General features: G+C 42.2%; 1 protein-coding gene across 2 annotated transcripts in view; it reads right to left on the reverse strand.

Moving 5' to 3' along the window:
- Positions 1 to 2353: 2353 nt before the first annotated feature.
- The window catches only part of LOC141950002 (mucin-5B), a 45930-nt gene continuing 31917 nt past the window's right edge, over positions 2354 to 16366 (reverse strand). For both annotated transcript variants that reach the window (XM_074884266.1, XM_074884265.1), the window contains 18 exons: positions 15648 to 15889; positions 14956 to 15133; positions 14506 to 14747; positions 13914 to 14097; positions 13172 to 13364; positions 12318 to 12496; positions 11744 to 11813; positions 11472 to 11593; positions 11089 to 11120; positions 10469 to 10646; positions 9418 to 9522; positions 8066 to 8106; positions 7391 to 7513; positions 6367 to 6462; positions 5067 to 5195; positions 4162 to 4201; positions 3291 to 3414; positions 2354 to 2727 (listed from right to left, as the gene is read on the reverse strand). In XM_074884266.1, coding sequence (XP_074740367.1) covers positions 2553 to 2727; positions 3291 to 3414; positions 4162 to 4201; positions 5067 to 5195; positions 6367 to 6462; positions 7391 to 7513; positions 8066 to 8106; positions 9418 to 9522; positions 10469 to 10646; positions 11089 to 11120; positions 11472 to 11593; positions 11744 to 11813; positions 12318 to 12496; positions 13172 to 13364; positions 13914 to 14097; positions 14506 to 14747; positions 14956 to 15133; positions 15648 to 15889 — 2453 coding nt within the window. In that variant the 3' untranslated portion in view covers positions 2354 to 2552. The remainder of the gene's footprint in view (positions 2728 to 3290; positions 3415 to 4161; positions 4202 to 5066; positions 5196 to 6366; positions 6463 to 7390; positions 7514 to 8065; positions 8107 to 9417; positions 9523 to 10468; positions 10647 to 11088; positions 11121 to 11471; positions 11594 to 11743; positions 11814 to 12317; positions 12497 to 13171; positions 13365 to 13913; positions 14098 to 14505; positions 14748 to 14955; positions 15134 to 15647; positions 15890 to 16366) is intronic.

The raw sequence follows: 16366 nt of genomic DNA on the forward strand, positions 1-16366 counted from the left end.
ATCTATTTACTTCCAGTGTAACACTTTCCCAAGATTGAGCAGCTTGCAGGCTGGTTTTTGTTTCTGTGCATTTGTGTGTGTGTGAGGGGGCCAGAAATGTTTGACCCATTGACTGTCTGAGCTGAGGAAGCTGAAAGTTCTCATTAAAGAGGCTTTGCCTTGCTGGCAGCATCTCAGCTAAACAGGACTCTGCACCTTCAAGCAGAGGACCAACGAGTTCAGCTTAATACCCGGCCATCGGAGCTGCAAATCATATTGCACAGGCCAGTTAGATGCTGGACTGAGTGAGTAAATGAAGTGCCAGGTGTAACTGGGAATGGAGGAGCATGTGAGGTTTCACATAATCCTCTATTCAAAAGCAATCTGGAGATGAGAATATGCCTTTGGTTACAGCATTTCACTTGCCTGAAAAGCAAAATACATGCCAAAAATGAATAGGAAAGTATTCCTTTAAGTCGATGTCATCCTCAATTTCTGTATAAAGTTCATCATCACTAAAACACACAGGAGACAAGAAATCTAAGTACGCCGGGTAAAATTAGATTGTGTTTTGTGCCCTTCTCCCACCTGAAGTTAATGCAGAGATGGGAAAGGATGCTGATTGTGTTCTTGCTGAGCCATCCTGCTGAGAATGATTGATTTGCAAGGTTTACATGAGTGTGTAGATACTACTGACAGAGTCTGTTTATTCTTCTGATGACAAAAGCATGCAGGAAGGATTTCTTCCCCCTCAGGGAAAGGCAAAGAGGAAAGAAAGGAATGTCCTTTTTTGTTGCTGTTCTTTGCATTGTAAAAGCATGCATGCACTTGATTTGTATCAGTAAGAATGTTTTCTGGGCTAATGTGAAATTGGAAGACATGAGACTCACTGTCAAGCAATTGCAACACATGTCTTCCAAGGGAGTTGCATTGCACTGACAGTTAACAAAGATTCCTATCATTTATAATCAAGCAAACTGGTCCACTGACTAGTGCAGAGGCTGGGAATAGGAGCGTTAGCTTCAATTCGATGATCTTTATAGGTCCCTTCCAACCTGAGGTATTCTATGATTCTATGATTCGTTACTTCAGCACAAACACCTTGTTGGCTTTTGTCGTCCATATTTCCCAAGGATACCTGCAGTGCACCTATTCTCACGGTGATCCTTAGGTACACCCAGCATCTTTTTTATTGTTTATAAGGAAACAGAATAAAAACAAAGGATAAAATTCAGCTTCTCTGACTTCAGCTAAGCCAGCTACCCTAGCTCTCAAAATACCCAGTGCTGAGAAACTGATATCTTCCCAAGGGCTCTTACACCAGTCTTAGCCTGAGACAAATCATTCCAGAAAGGGGCTGGAGAATGGGTTAATTAGAACAATCTGAGCTGAATCCTGCATAGGTATAACAGACTGCCCTATTGCATCACAGTGATGACCCAATAAACGTGGGACTCTCAGGTGAGAGCGGAGAAAAACATGTACCATTCAACTCCTATGCCTATTCAAAGTCCCACAGTCTTAAGATTGGTGATACCATAACGAAACAGAACACATGAAAGTAATCTGATGTCAACTGAAATGATTTATTATGAAAAAGAATTAAATTAAATTAAAGATGACTTGGGGCTCAGTACCTGCAGCATTTTAAAATGGAAAGCTAAAGGTTAATGCACTTCATATCTACCTGGTCACTTCAAAAGTATTCCCTTCAAAAGAATTCCCAAAAGCCCACACAGAGCAGGCTGCAGGACACTGAACTCTAAGAAAGTCACAGTATTCAGTTCTCTTTCAGGTTACAAAAGACCAAATTCCTCAAGGCAGTGCCTTCTTTGCATACTCTGAAGGTATTGTTGGACCATTCTGATGCCTGTCCACATAAGATACTACCACCAGTACCACTGGACGTGCTAGCTGGGAGTCAATCATCTATAACACAAATCATAGTCATGTAACCAGTATTGAGACTGAACATCAGTCACCTGACATACAGCTCAGAGTTTGGTGTTGGCAAATAATAAAACACACCAGTGAGAAAAGGGCTCACAGTAAGGGTGCAAATATAATAATTTTGTAGTGCATGTGTAAAACGTGTTTTTTACACTCCTGATGTTGTGCTTAATGTGCAGAAGGAAAAAAACACCTTGCTGACTGAACTGCAGCTGTGGAAGTGATTGCTGTTTGCCTTCTAAGGGAAATGAAGCAATGCGAGTGGTTATGGTTTTACAATGTGCATTTTCTTCAGGGAAGACTTTTGAAAGGCATCATCTGTCTCTAGAGTTCTTGTAATAACCTTGGTTTATACACCACCTTGGGATTAAAGACATTAACCACCTTGCCCTGTTTAGCAGCATCACTGAAACAGCAGAACAAGTCCTCTTTGAAATGCAGTTTATTCTACAAACATTTAGAGTAAAATCTTGAGCTAATTTCCATAAATGCTTATAATACCAGAAGGAAAAGGCACAAGAGAGAAGTATGGTCATTTGAATTTTACTCACAGCTGTTTTCTAAACTACTCACTTGCTAGGGAAGCATTAAATGGGAGCTGAAATGTTTCCTTTAGTTCATGCTCATGTTGTCCTCTTTGAGCATTTTGTTTCCACACATGCACATTCATCTACATGCACGTATGTGAACTGGACTGTCTTATGCTCAGAGCAAACCAGTTCCACCTTCACTTTGTGACTCCTTTTTTCATGGCAGCAAATGCACTTGTGTTCCATTTCATTGGCCTCAAAGGAATACCTATAGAAATGAGATTTGCACATCAGTCTGCTGCCTGTTGTCTTCCCAAGCTGATCAGTATTTGCTGCTCCAAGTGGAGGTACTTCTAAGGAGCAGAGGAGGAAAATTTCCCATCTATTGTTCTGCTTATCCATAACAGTCTTTCCTCAGGATGCTATTAGCCACGCAGGGCCAGATCATCTGACACCAATGGGGAAAATCCCAGTAACTTCAGTGAATTTTGGATTAAGCCCATTCTGGCAAGGCAGAAAAGAACAATTCATGCAGAGACCAAAGAGCAGGAAAAAACTCCACTAAACACCAGTCCCGCATAAGGACATGTTTAAAAACAGGTAGTTAATAAATTTAGCTGATGCCTTATCAAAGGGACCTATTTTTCTAACTAACTCCTGTCACACTAAAGACATTTAGTCACATTGCTAAAGACTGCTGTTCTGCACACCCAGTTTCATCAACAAGGTCCTTTTAAACAGCAGAAAGGGGACAAACAGCTGCAGCCCATTGGCGACAAGAACCCAGGAAGACCAGACATGGGGGAGGACAGAGAAAGGTTTCCTACTTACACAGAATAGGTACTGCATGTCCCTTCACAAAAGGGCACTGGGACTGGAGCAGCTGACTTACAGTTGTTGTGGACAATAAACTGCTCTTTCACATTGCGTTTGCATTTATGCGGCAGGTCGATACCTGTGTAGGAGAACATTTCTGTTAGATTTCTTCAGACTGGGGAGTAAATGTTTTGAAAGGTATCTTACAGGAAACCAAGGGCAGATCATCCTACTAAAACTTTTTACAGTTCAAATGATAACCAGAAAAACGAATGAGAGTGTGAAGAGGCACTAATTCAGCAAAGCGATTTCCTGCTGGTCAAGGTACTTTTTTATTTACAGAACAGCTTAAATGAAAACTTATGTATAAGTCCATGTAAAGATTCTGTTCAACCAAGACCTAAAGGAGACATGAAGGATTTGTTTTTTTAAAAATTGTTATAAATTATATTTAAGCTTTAGAATTTTGACTCTAGAATTTTGACATTTGTGACTCTATAACAACCTATGATTTCTGGGTGGATGATACAGAAAAAAGACCCTTTTTTTCCATGCAGTTTCCAAATGGAAGAATACAGAGCATATTTGATACAAAACTTCTTATCTGGAGTATAGTTCAAACCAACAGTATATCAACTATTTAAAAACATAGAAAAAGAGATCAAAGAATTTTAGTGTCCTGATTGGAAGAATGAGGCAGATTTTTAGCCTCAGCTGTGAGTGGATTTTTAGCTTCAACTGTGAGGTAAAAAACAGCTCTGCTGCTCTAAGAACAGCCTTCCAGTCTGTGGAAACTGAAGACTCTCGGTGCATGCAGAAACAAAACTACAAGCAGGGAAGAAGCTAACAGCATTGGAATAGGAAATCAGTGATTTAATGCACTCACATGTTTTACAACAGCCATCTGAAGTCACATCAACTGTCCCCTGTATTGAAAGCAAGTGTAATCAGAACAGTTCAGATGCACGCATTGTTAAGCAGCTAGTAGCAATGATGAGAGTGCAGGTATATTCCCTCATCTCTAACCAACACAGATTCCTCATCAGACCCATTTGTGTACCAATTGTCTATAAAACTGCTTTAAAAAAAATCCAGCAAAGAAGGGAGTGAATTTTCTTAAAACTATATATCCTCTCAGAAGCCAATTAAGATGTCCTGCAACACATGCCTGACCTTAGGTAGGTGCTATTGAAGTCAGCAGAAAAAACCCAGCCCCAGAGAGTGACAGCTGCTTCAGGAATTGAACAGCCTGACCTGCACAGAACCTACGCCAAAGCTAATTCAAGTCAATGGCCATCTTTGTCCCTGCTTTGGTTTTCAGATCTGCTGCGAAGCCCCACAAAGCTTCTGAAAGTTACTGGAAACCACTAATTGCTGAAAGCCAGGGCTTGACGGATGCCCCTTGCTCATCCATGTACCACTTCTTTGCTTTGCCATGTACCAGAAGACACTGTGTTCATCAGTTCCCCCAGGTGTCCATGGTGAGTTACCATTTGCTCAATTGCATTTTGTAACACTGGTGTTTCTCAAATGATGAAAAATACCAGCTATTGTCCCAATATTCTTCTCTTTCATGTTCTAGTGCTTATCCCACAAATAAAATGCATAGGTTGTTTGCGAATAGTTTTGTTTTACTTCCATGGGACACTCCATTCAGGACAGAAAAAGCACATTTCCTTCAAACAAGGATGATCAGCTCAGAAAGATCAAGAAATACTGAAGTGGTTCATTCAAAACAGTAGAGAAAGCTCCCAGACCATCAGTCTTTTTTTCTGGCTCTAAAATACTTACTGGGACACAGTTTGATTCTTCAAATGGTAGGCAGACCTTTACTCTACTAGTCAAGGAAAACTGGCCCGCTGATTCAGTGCATGTGTACTGAGTGCAGTTATCGTATGGAGCTTTGTAACTCTTTCCAACCTGAATAAAAACCGGAAAAAAACCCCAACCCAATATAGTATAGCAATAAAAATAGAATAACACAACAGTTACACAGTCAATGAACTGGCAGAGGGACTATATAACTCTGAAAGTGCTGAGATGTCTAGAACTCACATCTGCAAATTAGGTACCAAGCTCACCCACTATCAGCCTATGCAAAATCCCTTTTGTGACCACCTAAGTGGAAAGAATCAAAAGCTGGTGGCAGAATGAGCATAGAGGTATGAACAGAAATGCCAGAAGGTAGGTGTGTTAGTGCATGTGGAATAAAATATACACAAAAGAAAAATAGTTATTTTAAAGGATTTCAACAGTTTTATTTTTTAATAGATGGAAGAAAAGCTAGAAGTGTGAAAGAGAAGTCTTCATAATTGAGGTTAATGAATAAATGCAAAGCCTCCTCATGGAAACATAAAAATTGTATATTGGCACTGGAGAAGTTAGCTTGCATGATAAATTATCAAGGAATAAAAGGATGAAAGAGAAAAGATACAGAATAGAAAAGATGCAAGAGCTACCAGAGAAGCAACAACATGTAAGACAATAGTCACTGGTTGAGAGAGGAGTAGCAGGCTGTAGTAAAACCAAAGAGCTACCCTGAGGCTCAGCCCATGTCTACACAACGCTACGCTCACAAGATGATGTATTATTACCTGGGCGTGTTACCGAGGCACACTACACTATAGCAGCTACCCCACTCCTGATTTCTGCCTCAGCAAGTTCAGAACTAGTGGTAGTACGGCTGTACCAGCTCGCTCACACTGCGCAGCCCTGTATCTCCAGGGCAAGATAATGACACTGTTTCCAGATTGGAGCAGTATGATGTGAAGGCAGCTCACGTGTCTCTGCAAGAGCATTACCACACAACATCATCATTCCCTCCAAATTCTTTCTTTCTGTTGCATGTCAGGAGGTGGGGGTGTAACATGATTTCCATTCCTGACAGAGATGTGTAATTTTCAACACAGTGGTGCCTGTGAGATGCACACAGCAGAGAGCAGCTGTATAAACATCTACATTTACTTTGGAAATACAGACATTTTTAAATCTCCTACAGGTCTTCTCAGCCTCAAAATGTATGACACTAGTTCAAAAATGCTGAGGTCTTTTTGATAATTCAGCTGTCTGTGCAGAGCAAGGGAGAGCTTACCTCAATGGTCACATTGCCAAATGGAAAATTTGCCACACACGCCACTTGCTGACACTGGCTGCAGCACTGGCCCTCCTCTTCCACGTAGCGGAAACCCTGTGGGAATAATATTTCCATTTAGCCATGTTATCTGTTGTCTTGTTCATGAAGCAACTTTGGATCAAAGCCACACTGGAGATGACAGAGGAAATGAGCCAACCTTCTGGTTTCATTTCTGTTGTCTTTAGAAACCTGTTGGAACAACTTTAAGTCTGACAATCAAAGATGAAAATTTCTTTCTCTTATTGAATAGTGACTTCTGGGCCCTTCATTTACCATGAAGACATTGTCACTGTCTATTCTTCTTTGGGCTAACACACAAGTCAGGCCAAGTAAATTAATTCAGCAGATGATTACTTGCACAATATACCACCAGTGCTTGGTCTGATATGATTATCCACAAGAATTGCTGCTGTCAGATATGTGAAGATCATGCATCAGTTATTTCCTCCCCTGTGTTTTAGGTATCCATTGGTCTCTTGGAGGGTGTGGCTGGCTTCAGGATAAAGAATAATGGTTTTATCCATTTTTAGGATTGGTGGTGGGTTTGGCCTTAACTGGGCAAGAATGGAAAAGAAACCACTCTTTTCTTACATTCGGTAATAGACTGAACAGCTTGTGTGCAGACTCTCAGCTGACTCTGTCTGGAAACATATAAACCACCGTGGAGTTTCTTCACAACCTGAATTTTTGGGTGGACAATGGGCAACACCAACAGAACGACACAAACACTGTCTTTCAGCAGTTGGACTTCTCTTTAACAGGTTCGCAATCATTCTCCCTCAGGGCATCTTTCCAAGAGCGACCTCTAAATTTGCTAGAGCAAAAGTAACCAGCACCCTAAAAAGGAATTTGCAAAAAATATAGTAGAAGATTGTATCCCGCTATCTTTCAGCGAGGAAGCAGTTATACTATCCCAGTTTTATAGTACATCCCCTCAGCAGCCATTGTTTGTGGTCGGGGAGGCTGAGCATGCAGCGCTGACCTGCTGGCAGGTGGTTTGGCATTTCACTGGAACACACTGGATGTGGTTGGTCCGTGTCACAACGTCCTGCTCATCTGTGCAAACACAGTCCTCACAAGAGCTTTTAGGCACCATTGCCCCAGGCTGGAAATACAGAGGAGAGAGGAGACAGGCCATGGCAAGAATTCACTGGGTTCTAGAATAAACATAGATCCCCTGGACTATGAATGCTTCTGTCTGGGATTTATTTTTGGAAGGACTTCCTGAAATGAATACCTCCAGATCTCTAAAACCTCACACTGTCAGTATCACAAAACAAACACAAGGCTGACACTCCCAAGTGCATCAATCACATTAACTGAGTTATTATGTTATCTCATATATTCCATGCACCAATTTTCACTCAGTTTGACCTAGTAATTAATCTTACAACATCCAATGAGATTTAAAATTTGTATTCAATCACAAATCTAACTTCTCAACTCTAAAACACAGGTAAAATCTCTAAGCAAGCTACTGGCCTCTAGCATTATTTATTCAGTAATGTTTCTAATAGTACATAAGACTACTGGCAGGGAAAAATTACAGGTCATTCTAAATCCTGTTTTTTATGTGAGTGTTGACAATAACAATTTCAGGAAACTCTGTCTCAGGCAGCATTAACCTGTGGAAAGAAGTGTCTGGAAGAAGACCTACCTTAAATTCAACTCCTTCAGAAACACATACACCTTTAGGTACTGTAAGAAAAAATAAAATGAAAAGGATGTGCTAGGAGTGATATAAACAGTTACTATACTCATCTCTGAATTGTGAGTGATTTAGAGGAGACAAAGAGTAGAACTAGGTTTATTCACTAGCCTTAATAGCCTGCTCAAAAGGAGGGGGAAAAAATACATGGTGCTAAGTGTTACTTGGAAGCCCACATGTAACATCTGCTCAGAGAACAGCCCTGAGAAGGACTTAGGAGTAGTAGTGGGTGGAAAACTGACTATGACCAACAATGTGCATTCACAGCCCAGAAAGCCAACCGTGTCCTGGGCTGCATCAAGAGGAGTGTGGCTAGCAGGTCGAGGGAGGGGATTCTGCCCCTGTACTCTGCTTTCATGAGACCCCCCTGCAGTGCTGTGTCCAGCTCTGGGGGCACCAACATCAGAAGGACACGGACCTGCTCAAGCGGGGCCAGAGGAGGCCATGAAGATGCTCGGGGGGATGGAGCACCTCCCCTGTGAGGACAGGCTGAGAGAGTTGGGGGTGTTCAGCTGGAGAAGAGAAGGCTCCAGGGAGACCTTTTAGCGGCCTCCCAGTACTTAAAGGGGCTACAGGAAAGATGGGGAGGGACTCTTGATCAGGGGTGTAGAGATGGGTGAGGGGTAACGGTTTTAAACTGAAAGAGGGTTGATTTAGATTAGATATAAGGAAGAAATTCTTACTGTGAGGGTGGTGAGGCCGTGGCACAGGTTGCCCAGAGAAGCTGTGGCTGCCCCCTCCCTGGAAGGGTTCAAGGCCAGGTTGGACGGGGCTGTGAGCAACCTGGGCTAGTGGAAGGTGTCCCTGCCCATGGCAGGGGGCTTGGAACTGGGTGATCTTTAAGGTCCCTTCCAACCCAAACCAGTCTGTGATTCTATGATTCTATGTTATGTATGAAGTGGAGGGTAATTCTATATCCTCTATTTTCCATATGGAAAAATTTATTTACCTCATGGTTTTTTACTTATACTTGAAATTAGTTGAGGCTTTCTTTATTGCTAAGCATCTTGCTAGTAACAGAGCCAATGGGAAGCTGGGTCAGGTATGTCAATCTGGAAATATAATTTGGCAGCAGAGCTTGTGGAAGGGTTCAATGAAACTGACGTTCAGTATCTGATCCATAACTTTGAATACTAGCTACAGAGAACCTTCAGCAGTTACTGTACCTCCACAAAATAAACCTCCAAATGTAAAGGCTGAGAGGGAAGGTGAGAGACTACTGCTTATGATTTTGACTCATTTAGAAAAAAATAAATAGTTCAAGGAATAAATAAAACACCTTAAGGAAACATGGTACTTACTACAAGAGAAGATAGGACAACAACCGTCCTCAGATATAGCAACCACTGGTTGGAAGCCTAAGTCACATGTTGTTTTGTTGATAATGCAGGCTTTTATATCACATTCTGCAATAGACAACAGAGATAAAGTAAGCCAAAGCATCATCTAGAAATAGATGACTCTTGAACCACCCATTTTTGGAGTTTGGGACATATTCAGGTGAAGTATCTCTAAGCTTTCTCTATTGTAAAGCTCTTCCCTGGACATATACTTCTGGCCCTTGTTCCTGCTTTGCTTCCCCACTGGATGTCATCTCAAAAAAACTCAAACACCCTCATTTCAGAGAAATGAGACATACAAGTTGGAGTAAAGGTAAATGACTCAGAGAGTGAAAAAAATCAAGAGGTAGTAGATGAGAGCCAAAGATGTAAAGGCTAGGGCACGCAAGGCAAAACACCATGACAGTGCTCACTGGTCCCTCAAGGCATCCAAGGAGCCTAATGGACCTCTGCCTGGCAGCATGAAGGGATGAGGAACAGAAAAACATCCCACCAGCATTGCCAGGATTCCCTGTCTTGCATCTTCCTACAGGTGTTGGGAATGGCCAGGGTTAGGAGCAGGCTGATGAGGAGGTCCTGTGCTATGGTGGACATTTTGGACTTGGAGAGTGCAAATGGAAAGGTGAAGGCAAACATATATCAAGAACCTCCACAGAAGGCCTTGGGTGAACCTGGAAGATGAGCACATCCTCCCTTACTGGATGGATCTCTGTGCAAGGATCACCCTCTCCTCTCAGAAGGGAGAAGAGTCGGAGGGTCCTGTGAAACACCTGGTGGTCCCAGTGATCCATGGGGGTTTTTCCAATGTAAATATCTGACAGGTCATGGCACTGGTTTAGAATACAAGCTGGACCAGAGGAGGTCTCTGCTGATAACAAGAGCTCCTGATGGAAGAAATGACCACTCCAGTGTGTTTATTTGAATCTGGTACCTGTGGGGTACCAGATCTCAGTTGAGGATTGCTGCTAAAGGCAAATGATGCCACATTATGACATCTGAATTATCTACTCACCACAGACTGTTTCTGTGCAGCATGGGTCATCCAGACGTGTTTTTATTTTGCGTACAAATCCCTCTTTAGTGCAGTTGATAGGTGGAGATTTAGCACAAGGGCGGGGGAAGCAAGAGATATTCAAGGTCGCTTCATCGCAAGCACAGTATTGACAGTTGTGCTCCCAAGCCTCTCTAGGCTGTGAAAACAATAGGGACTGTTCAGAGAGCAAAAACTAGCAACATTATATTAATGGATGCCTGTTGCAAGACAGTGTAGGGCTGGGTTGTCCTAATTTATTATGTAGGAAAATCACAGTTCAAATCCCAGAGGGAGGAGAAGGGAACAGTAAGAAAAAGTGCTATTATCTGCTACCTTCCTTTGCAGGTTTACATGTTTCCAGAAGGGAAGCCTGGTTCTACCAGGAAACAGTGATTCCCACAAACTGCTATTTCTGCTTCTGTACCTCAAGTGATTAATAAAGTTCTGGAGTTAATAAAATCTTCTGTTTTCTTCCCCGCTGTCATTGCAGTTCATTGATATTGAAGCTTAGAATTAAAAGAAGAAACTCATGCAGTCATTTTTACAGGAGGTCGCAGCACCCAGCTATAGTATAAAGACAGTATTTTCCTTTTTCTTACCTGTTTCACTGACCCATCTTGTGCAGTACAACCTATAAAATGAATTACAAATTCCTTTAGGGATAACTGAACTGGGGAAAACAACAGAAGCAGGATGACAGAAATAGAAGGAAGGTCTTGAAATCTGAGAAACAGTCACAAGGAGAGAGATCCAGAGTGCAAAGTCACATCTTAAAGATCCTCCTCTTCGTTCTTTTGAAAGTTGCACTTTATGCATAAGAGCAGGCAGAAACTGCCAATTTGAAACATTCCCAGCCTAACTAGAAAGAGTCAGTATCAAGGTCTCCCCCGTTTCCTCTGAACCCAGAACATCTGCCTTAATGTGCACTTCTAGCCAAGCTCTTATCTCCCCTTCCCATCCCACCATTTACATTATTTCTTACCACAGACAGAAACACAAATGCCATCATGATCATTCAGCAGAATTTTTCTATCAGGGCAGTAACATCCCTCAACAAACACTGGTGTGTTATTTTGGGAGCTGAAGGTGTCCATAACGACTTCTCTGCACAATTACAATGTAAACAAGAATGAATGAGAGGCAGAAATGTACCCCAGGGCAATCAGACACCCATCCCAAGCGAATGTGAACTTCCAGCCTTCCTTGGTGATTTTCAAATTATGGACTTGAAAAGTGCCTTAGGAAATGACCCACCTGTTGAAGCAAGTGTTTCTTTTTGCTTCCCCACATGGCTTGTAGACCTGATCCTGAGCACAACTGGCCTCTGTGGAGCATTACAACGCACAGGTTAGAAAGCCCAGACCCGTGTGTACCCTTTGATGCACAATGGAGGAACCACGCACGCTAACGCAGCCCACCCCATGGGTCCACAAAGCCCAGGCTCCTGCCCAGCGAGGGTGTCCCTGCAGCTTCAGCAAGAGCTGACAGTGGATTCAGCAAGGTGGTTGCGACAGTACCCCTGAATCCCTGGGTCCCCCCGAGCGGAGCAAAGCATGCGGAGAGAAGCTGTGCGTTGCCATCTAGTGATGAAGCTCTAGGTAGCACACAGGGTTCCTCAGCAGAGCTGCTCAGGAGAGACTATGGGCCCGTTTCCCCCTTGTTTTGCACCAGTTCTGGACTGGAACAACCACTCTGATTTGTTCTTGCTTTCTCTCAGGCCCAGAGCAGCTCAGGAAAGATTGAAGCCTGAGGAACACAAACAGGTGTGTAGGTGAGGAAAGAACAGACCGGAGTTGCTTCACCACCAGCAGGTCTTTCGCAGGCTTACCACACTGCCCATTCGCCTGCCTCCTCCAGTCCACGCAGACCCCGTGGAGCCCGCACAAGGCTGCGTACATCTGCATGCTCTGGCACTCAGTGCTGGGGTGCTGTTTGGAGCACCCGCTGGCCACACACGCCTCGTAATAGGGCTGGGGGGGGATCACACCATGGCACTCAGTCAGGTTCCTTTGCAAAGCAAGGAGACAGACATGGCATTTCACTTCCTTGGGCTACTTCCAAAGAAGAATTCAACTCAGAACCAAACCCATCCCCACCCAGAGAAAGCTTCAAGGTAAAGATACAACTACAATTTGCTCAGATAGGCAATACACGCATACAGCTTAAGAATGAGTTTTACCTCCCTTTCTTTACAATGCTTTGAAAAGAAGCAATTTTATGTTGGCCTGATAACTTCAAAGAAAAATCTCCTGCACAGCTCACAGCTATATTTCTATATGCTGACATTTTTACGTCAGCATGTTTGACTATCCTGTTTTAAACCACAAAATTATTTTAAAAACAGACACACCTTTGCTTACTATATTCTGACTGTGTTCCTTTTCCTCCAGAGCTTTCAGATACTGAATTATAGCTAGTTCCTGGTTGGCTTCTCCAGAACTGGCAGGCAGAGGGACTGCCAAGCAACAGACACTACTAACGGAGGACTGATTTTGATGACGCTGCTGGAAAATATCTGCCAAACTCAGGAACATACACGTATCAGTTCACTGCTCAGTTTTCCAAGGTATACTAGTCTTCATATTTTCATCATGTCCTATAAGCAGTTCACCCAAGTCATGCAGTGAATCACAAAATTGTCATGTGGACTTATTTTTCTGGCACTTTTGGGAGTTGTCTTACCAGATGATTTTACACAGATTGGAAGGCTCACAGTGTTGATGATATTCAATCTCAGCTGGTTCTAAGACACCTGGATTACAGTATCTGTTGGTAGGATCTGGGACTTTCCAATCTAATGCCATGTCTTTGAAGGACTCGATAACCTCACCATTCCTCTTCATAGCATCATCAGACTTCTGGTTGGTGCAGGTACCTGGTAGCAACATAGAAGCAAAGTGACAGTTCGAGAACAGTTGATGCTGATGAAGACACTTGTAGAGAAAACCTGGAGGGAAGTTCTCCCTGGGGGAAGGTAACAACATGTGGGGTCCTGGATGAGTTCACAAGAACTTTTTGTAGGAAGATAAGTCTAGAAGAAATAGTTTGCCAGTTACTTATGAAAACCAGAGCTGACATGTTGGTTGATGCATTTCTCGTGGTGGCTAAAGCAACTGAGATGGATCTGCCTAGCACAGGACTCTCCAGATTTCATATATTCCCATACTGAGTAGGTATAATCAAGAGAAAGGGCTTAGAAAGAGCCTATCTCCATCCACCAACAGATTGTGAACAGAACAAAAGAAAGTGACTTAAAACTCTGTCTCCTGACAGTCTTTCCACCAAACAGAGATAAATTTATCAAAATTAGTGAGAAATAGAAATCATTGGAGTTGCAAGCATTTAGAGATGTTTACAAGGGGATGAGAGAAAGAAGGCGGAAAACTTATTGCATTTGTTACTGTCAGCTGATGACGACACTCACCACACAGTCCCATGGTACTGTTATAAAACATTCTGAAAGGGAGTTTTATGTAAAATGTAAGTCGACTGTAGGAGACATAGACTTCTAATTCAGGTATTTCAACTATGACGTAAAGGCCAGAACTGGTTATCGTGATACCATTCTTGGAAATGTCTGGAACAACTTTCTTACCATTAAACAAAATCTGAAAATAAGAGAAACAAAAGGTTTCTATGGACATCCTTCCGGTTTGTGCCACTGGAAAGTAGAGGAGCACAAATTCAGACCTCAGGTGCACCAAATGAAGTCTGTTAAATGCAGTCATTTAAGCAGTTCTGTATGATTTCTTTTTAATATGTTGTAATTTATATTTGAATACCCACATCAGGAAGAAAACCACAATTTTAAATTATGTGATAATTTCCCAAGTTCTTAGAATATACAAATTTTTGTTGACACAAAGGAAAAAAGAGAGAGAAAGCAATGTAATTGCATTTCCTACCCATTCCATTTTTTACAAGCTTCATCCTTTGTCCTGACAGGACAGTTGGCAGTAGAGTAATATAACTACAGTGAAATAATATTGACAATTCATTTTAACACAATACTTTACCAAGTTTGTTTCTTTTCCATGTTCCATTGCTTGTGTCAGAATAACAACAGAGTTGGAATGAAAAATGAGAAGGGACATTGAACAAATTGCTCCATCAACAGCACCACAGTAGTAGTTGTCTATATGAATCCAGAAGTTGTGATGAATTGACTTCACAAGGACATAGGTGCAGTTTTCTTTAAAATGATAATATGTTCCGTCAAAAGTCACATAATGCTCATTTCCCCATCCACTGCAAATACCTGGAAGACAAAGTGACAGGCAAAAATTTAGCCTAGCAAGGACACTTATCTGCTCTTAACAGCCAATTTTTAGATGGGATTTCTGTTCCATTACATCTTACTGAATTAATATGAACGTAATATAGATGTTGACCACATAGACTTATGTTTCTCAAGGCCCAGCTGAACATAACGCAAGTTGCAGGAAGCCTCCTGCTGCAGTACTTACACTGACACTCAAAGACTTCACAGCAACCAGTTTCATCGTAGTGTTTTGTGAATGGGAAACCATTGACACAGAGTTTCAGTTGCTGAGGAGGGCAAGTCATACTGGACAGTTTAATATTGTTTCCTTGTCCCAGGCAAGTGGCAATCTGGCAGTTTCCAAAATTCCATGTTTCATTAAACTATTGATGGATTGAATAAGAAGAGGAGAGGCACATTACAAAGTAATGTAACAAAACTTGTAAAATCACGCACAGCTACTACGCTCCATTCAGTTAATTGCCTAGCATGGCTTTATTTGCTATCTACTCTTTCTCTAGAAACTTGGCAATATGAAACATATAACAATCAACAGAACCTTGATATCTAATTCCGTTCTACAACATTTTGTATAGGACTCAATATTAAGGTCCTGACCACTTCTGATGATAGAACACTGCCAGATGTGGTTTCCTAACCTTTTTTTCAGCTTAGGTAGTTCTGCCCACATACAATCATTTAGATGTTTTAGGAGAACAGAATAATCTTCAAGTTATTCCCTCAATTATTTGGGGGCTTCTGGTATACTTCTCTATCATCTGAATCATCTAATTCAACCACACCTACAGTCCAGCTGTAGCAGTAGTTACCAGCATCAGAAAAGAACACCAAATTTTGGCTGTAGGCAATGCTGTAACTGAAGAAAAAGTGTCTCACCTTTCTGGGAGGAATGAGCCCAAGACAATCGCTCACAGGAGTCTCTGTGGAAGCAGGAACCTGGCTTGTTGCACTGGGAGAAGATGTTGGTGGACAGGCTTTGGAGTCTGGATCACAGATCTTGAGGGCCTCAGCATGACCAATTTTACACTCTGCCCAAATTAATTCAATCTGACACGATGCATTGCAAATGGAGTAAGCACAATGACCTGATACATTCACTGGCAGAGAAACATTTTCTCCTGCAAGGCCAAAACCCAACTGTTAGTGCGGGACTGTGCATGAAAATGGTAACTGTCCAGGCCTGTGGGTCACAGATTGGACACATAGCCCTGCATTTAGCTAGCTGTGTCTGCCTGTACCCCATGGCCACATTCAGGTGTGACTGTCTGCCTGCAACTCCTTGAATTCAGTGACTGAACCAGGGCTCAATTCATCCAAATGGCAAAGGCTGAGGGAAGGCCACAGGTGCTCTTAAGTACATTAGTGGGAATTGTAAAACAGGAGAGAATACTGAATACATCACTGATTGCATCTGGTCTTTACAAAGAGCAGGAGATAGGTGGTTCGGGAGCTACTAAGACATGAAGAAGAGTCTTCCCTCCTTTGTTTTTGATATATGACTGTGGATTACAAGCCCATGTTCAGCAGTTTGGAATTCAGGGTTTTTGCTGGAGTCCACTAAAGGTAGCATCTAGTATAAGCTTCCTTACACCACG

The sequence above is a fragment of the Strix uralensis genome, chromosome 15 (assembly GCF_047716275.1).
Source record: "Strix uralensis isolate ZFMK-TIS-50842 chromosome 15, bStrUra1, whole genome shotgun sequence".
Taxonomy (NCBI): Eukaryota; Metazoa; Chordata; class Aves; order Strigiformes; family Strigidae; genus Strix; species Strix uralensis.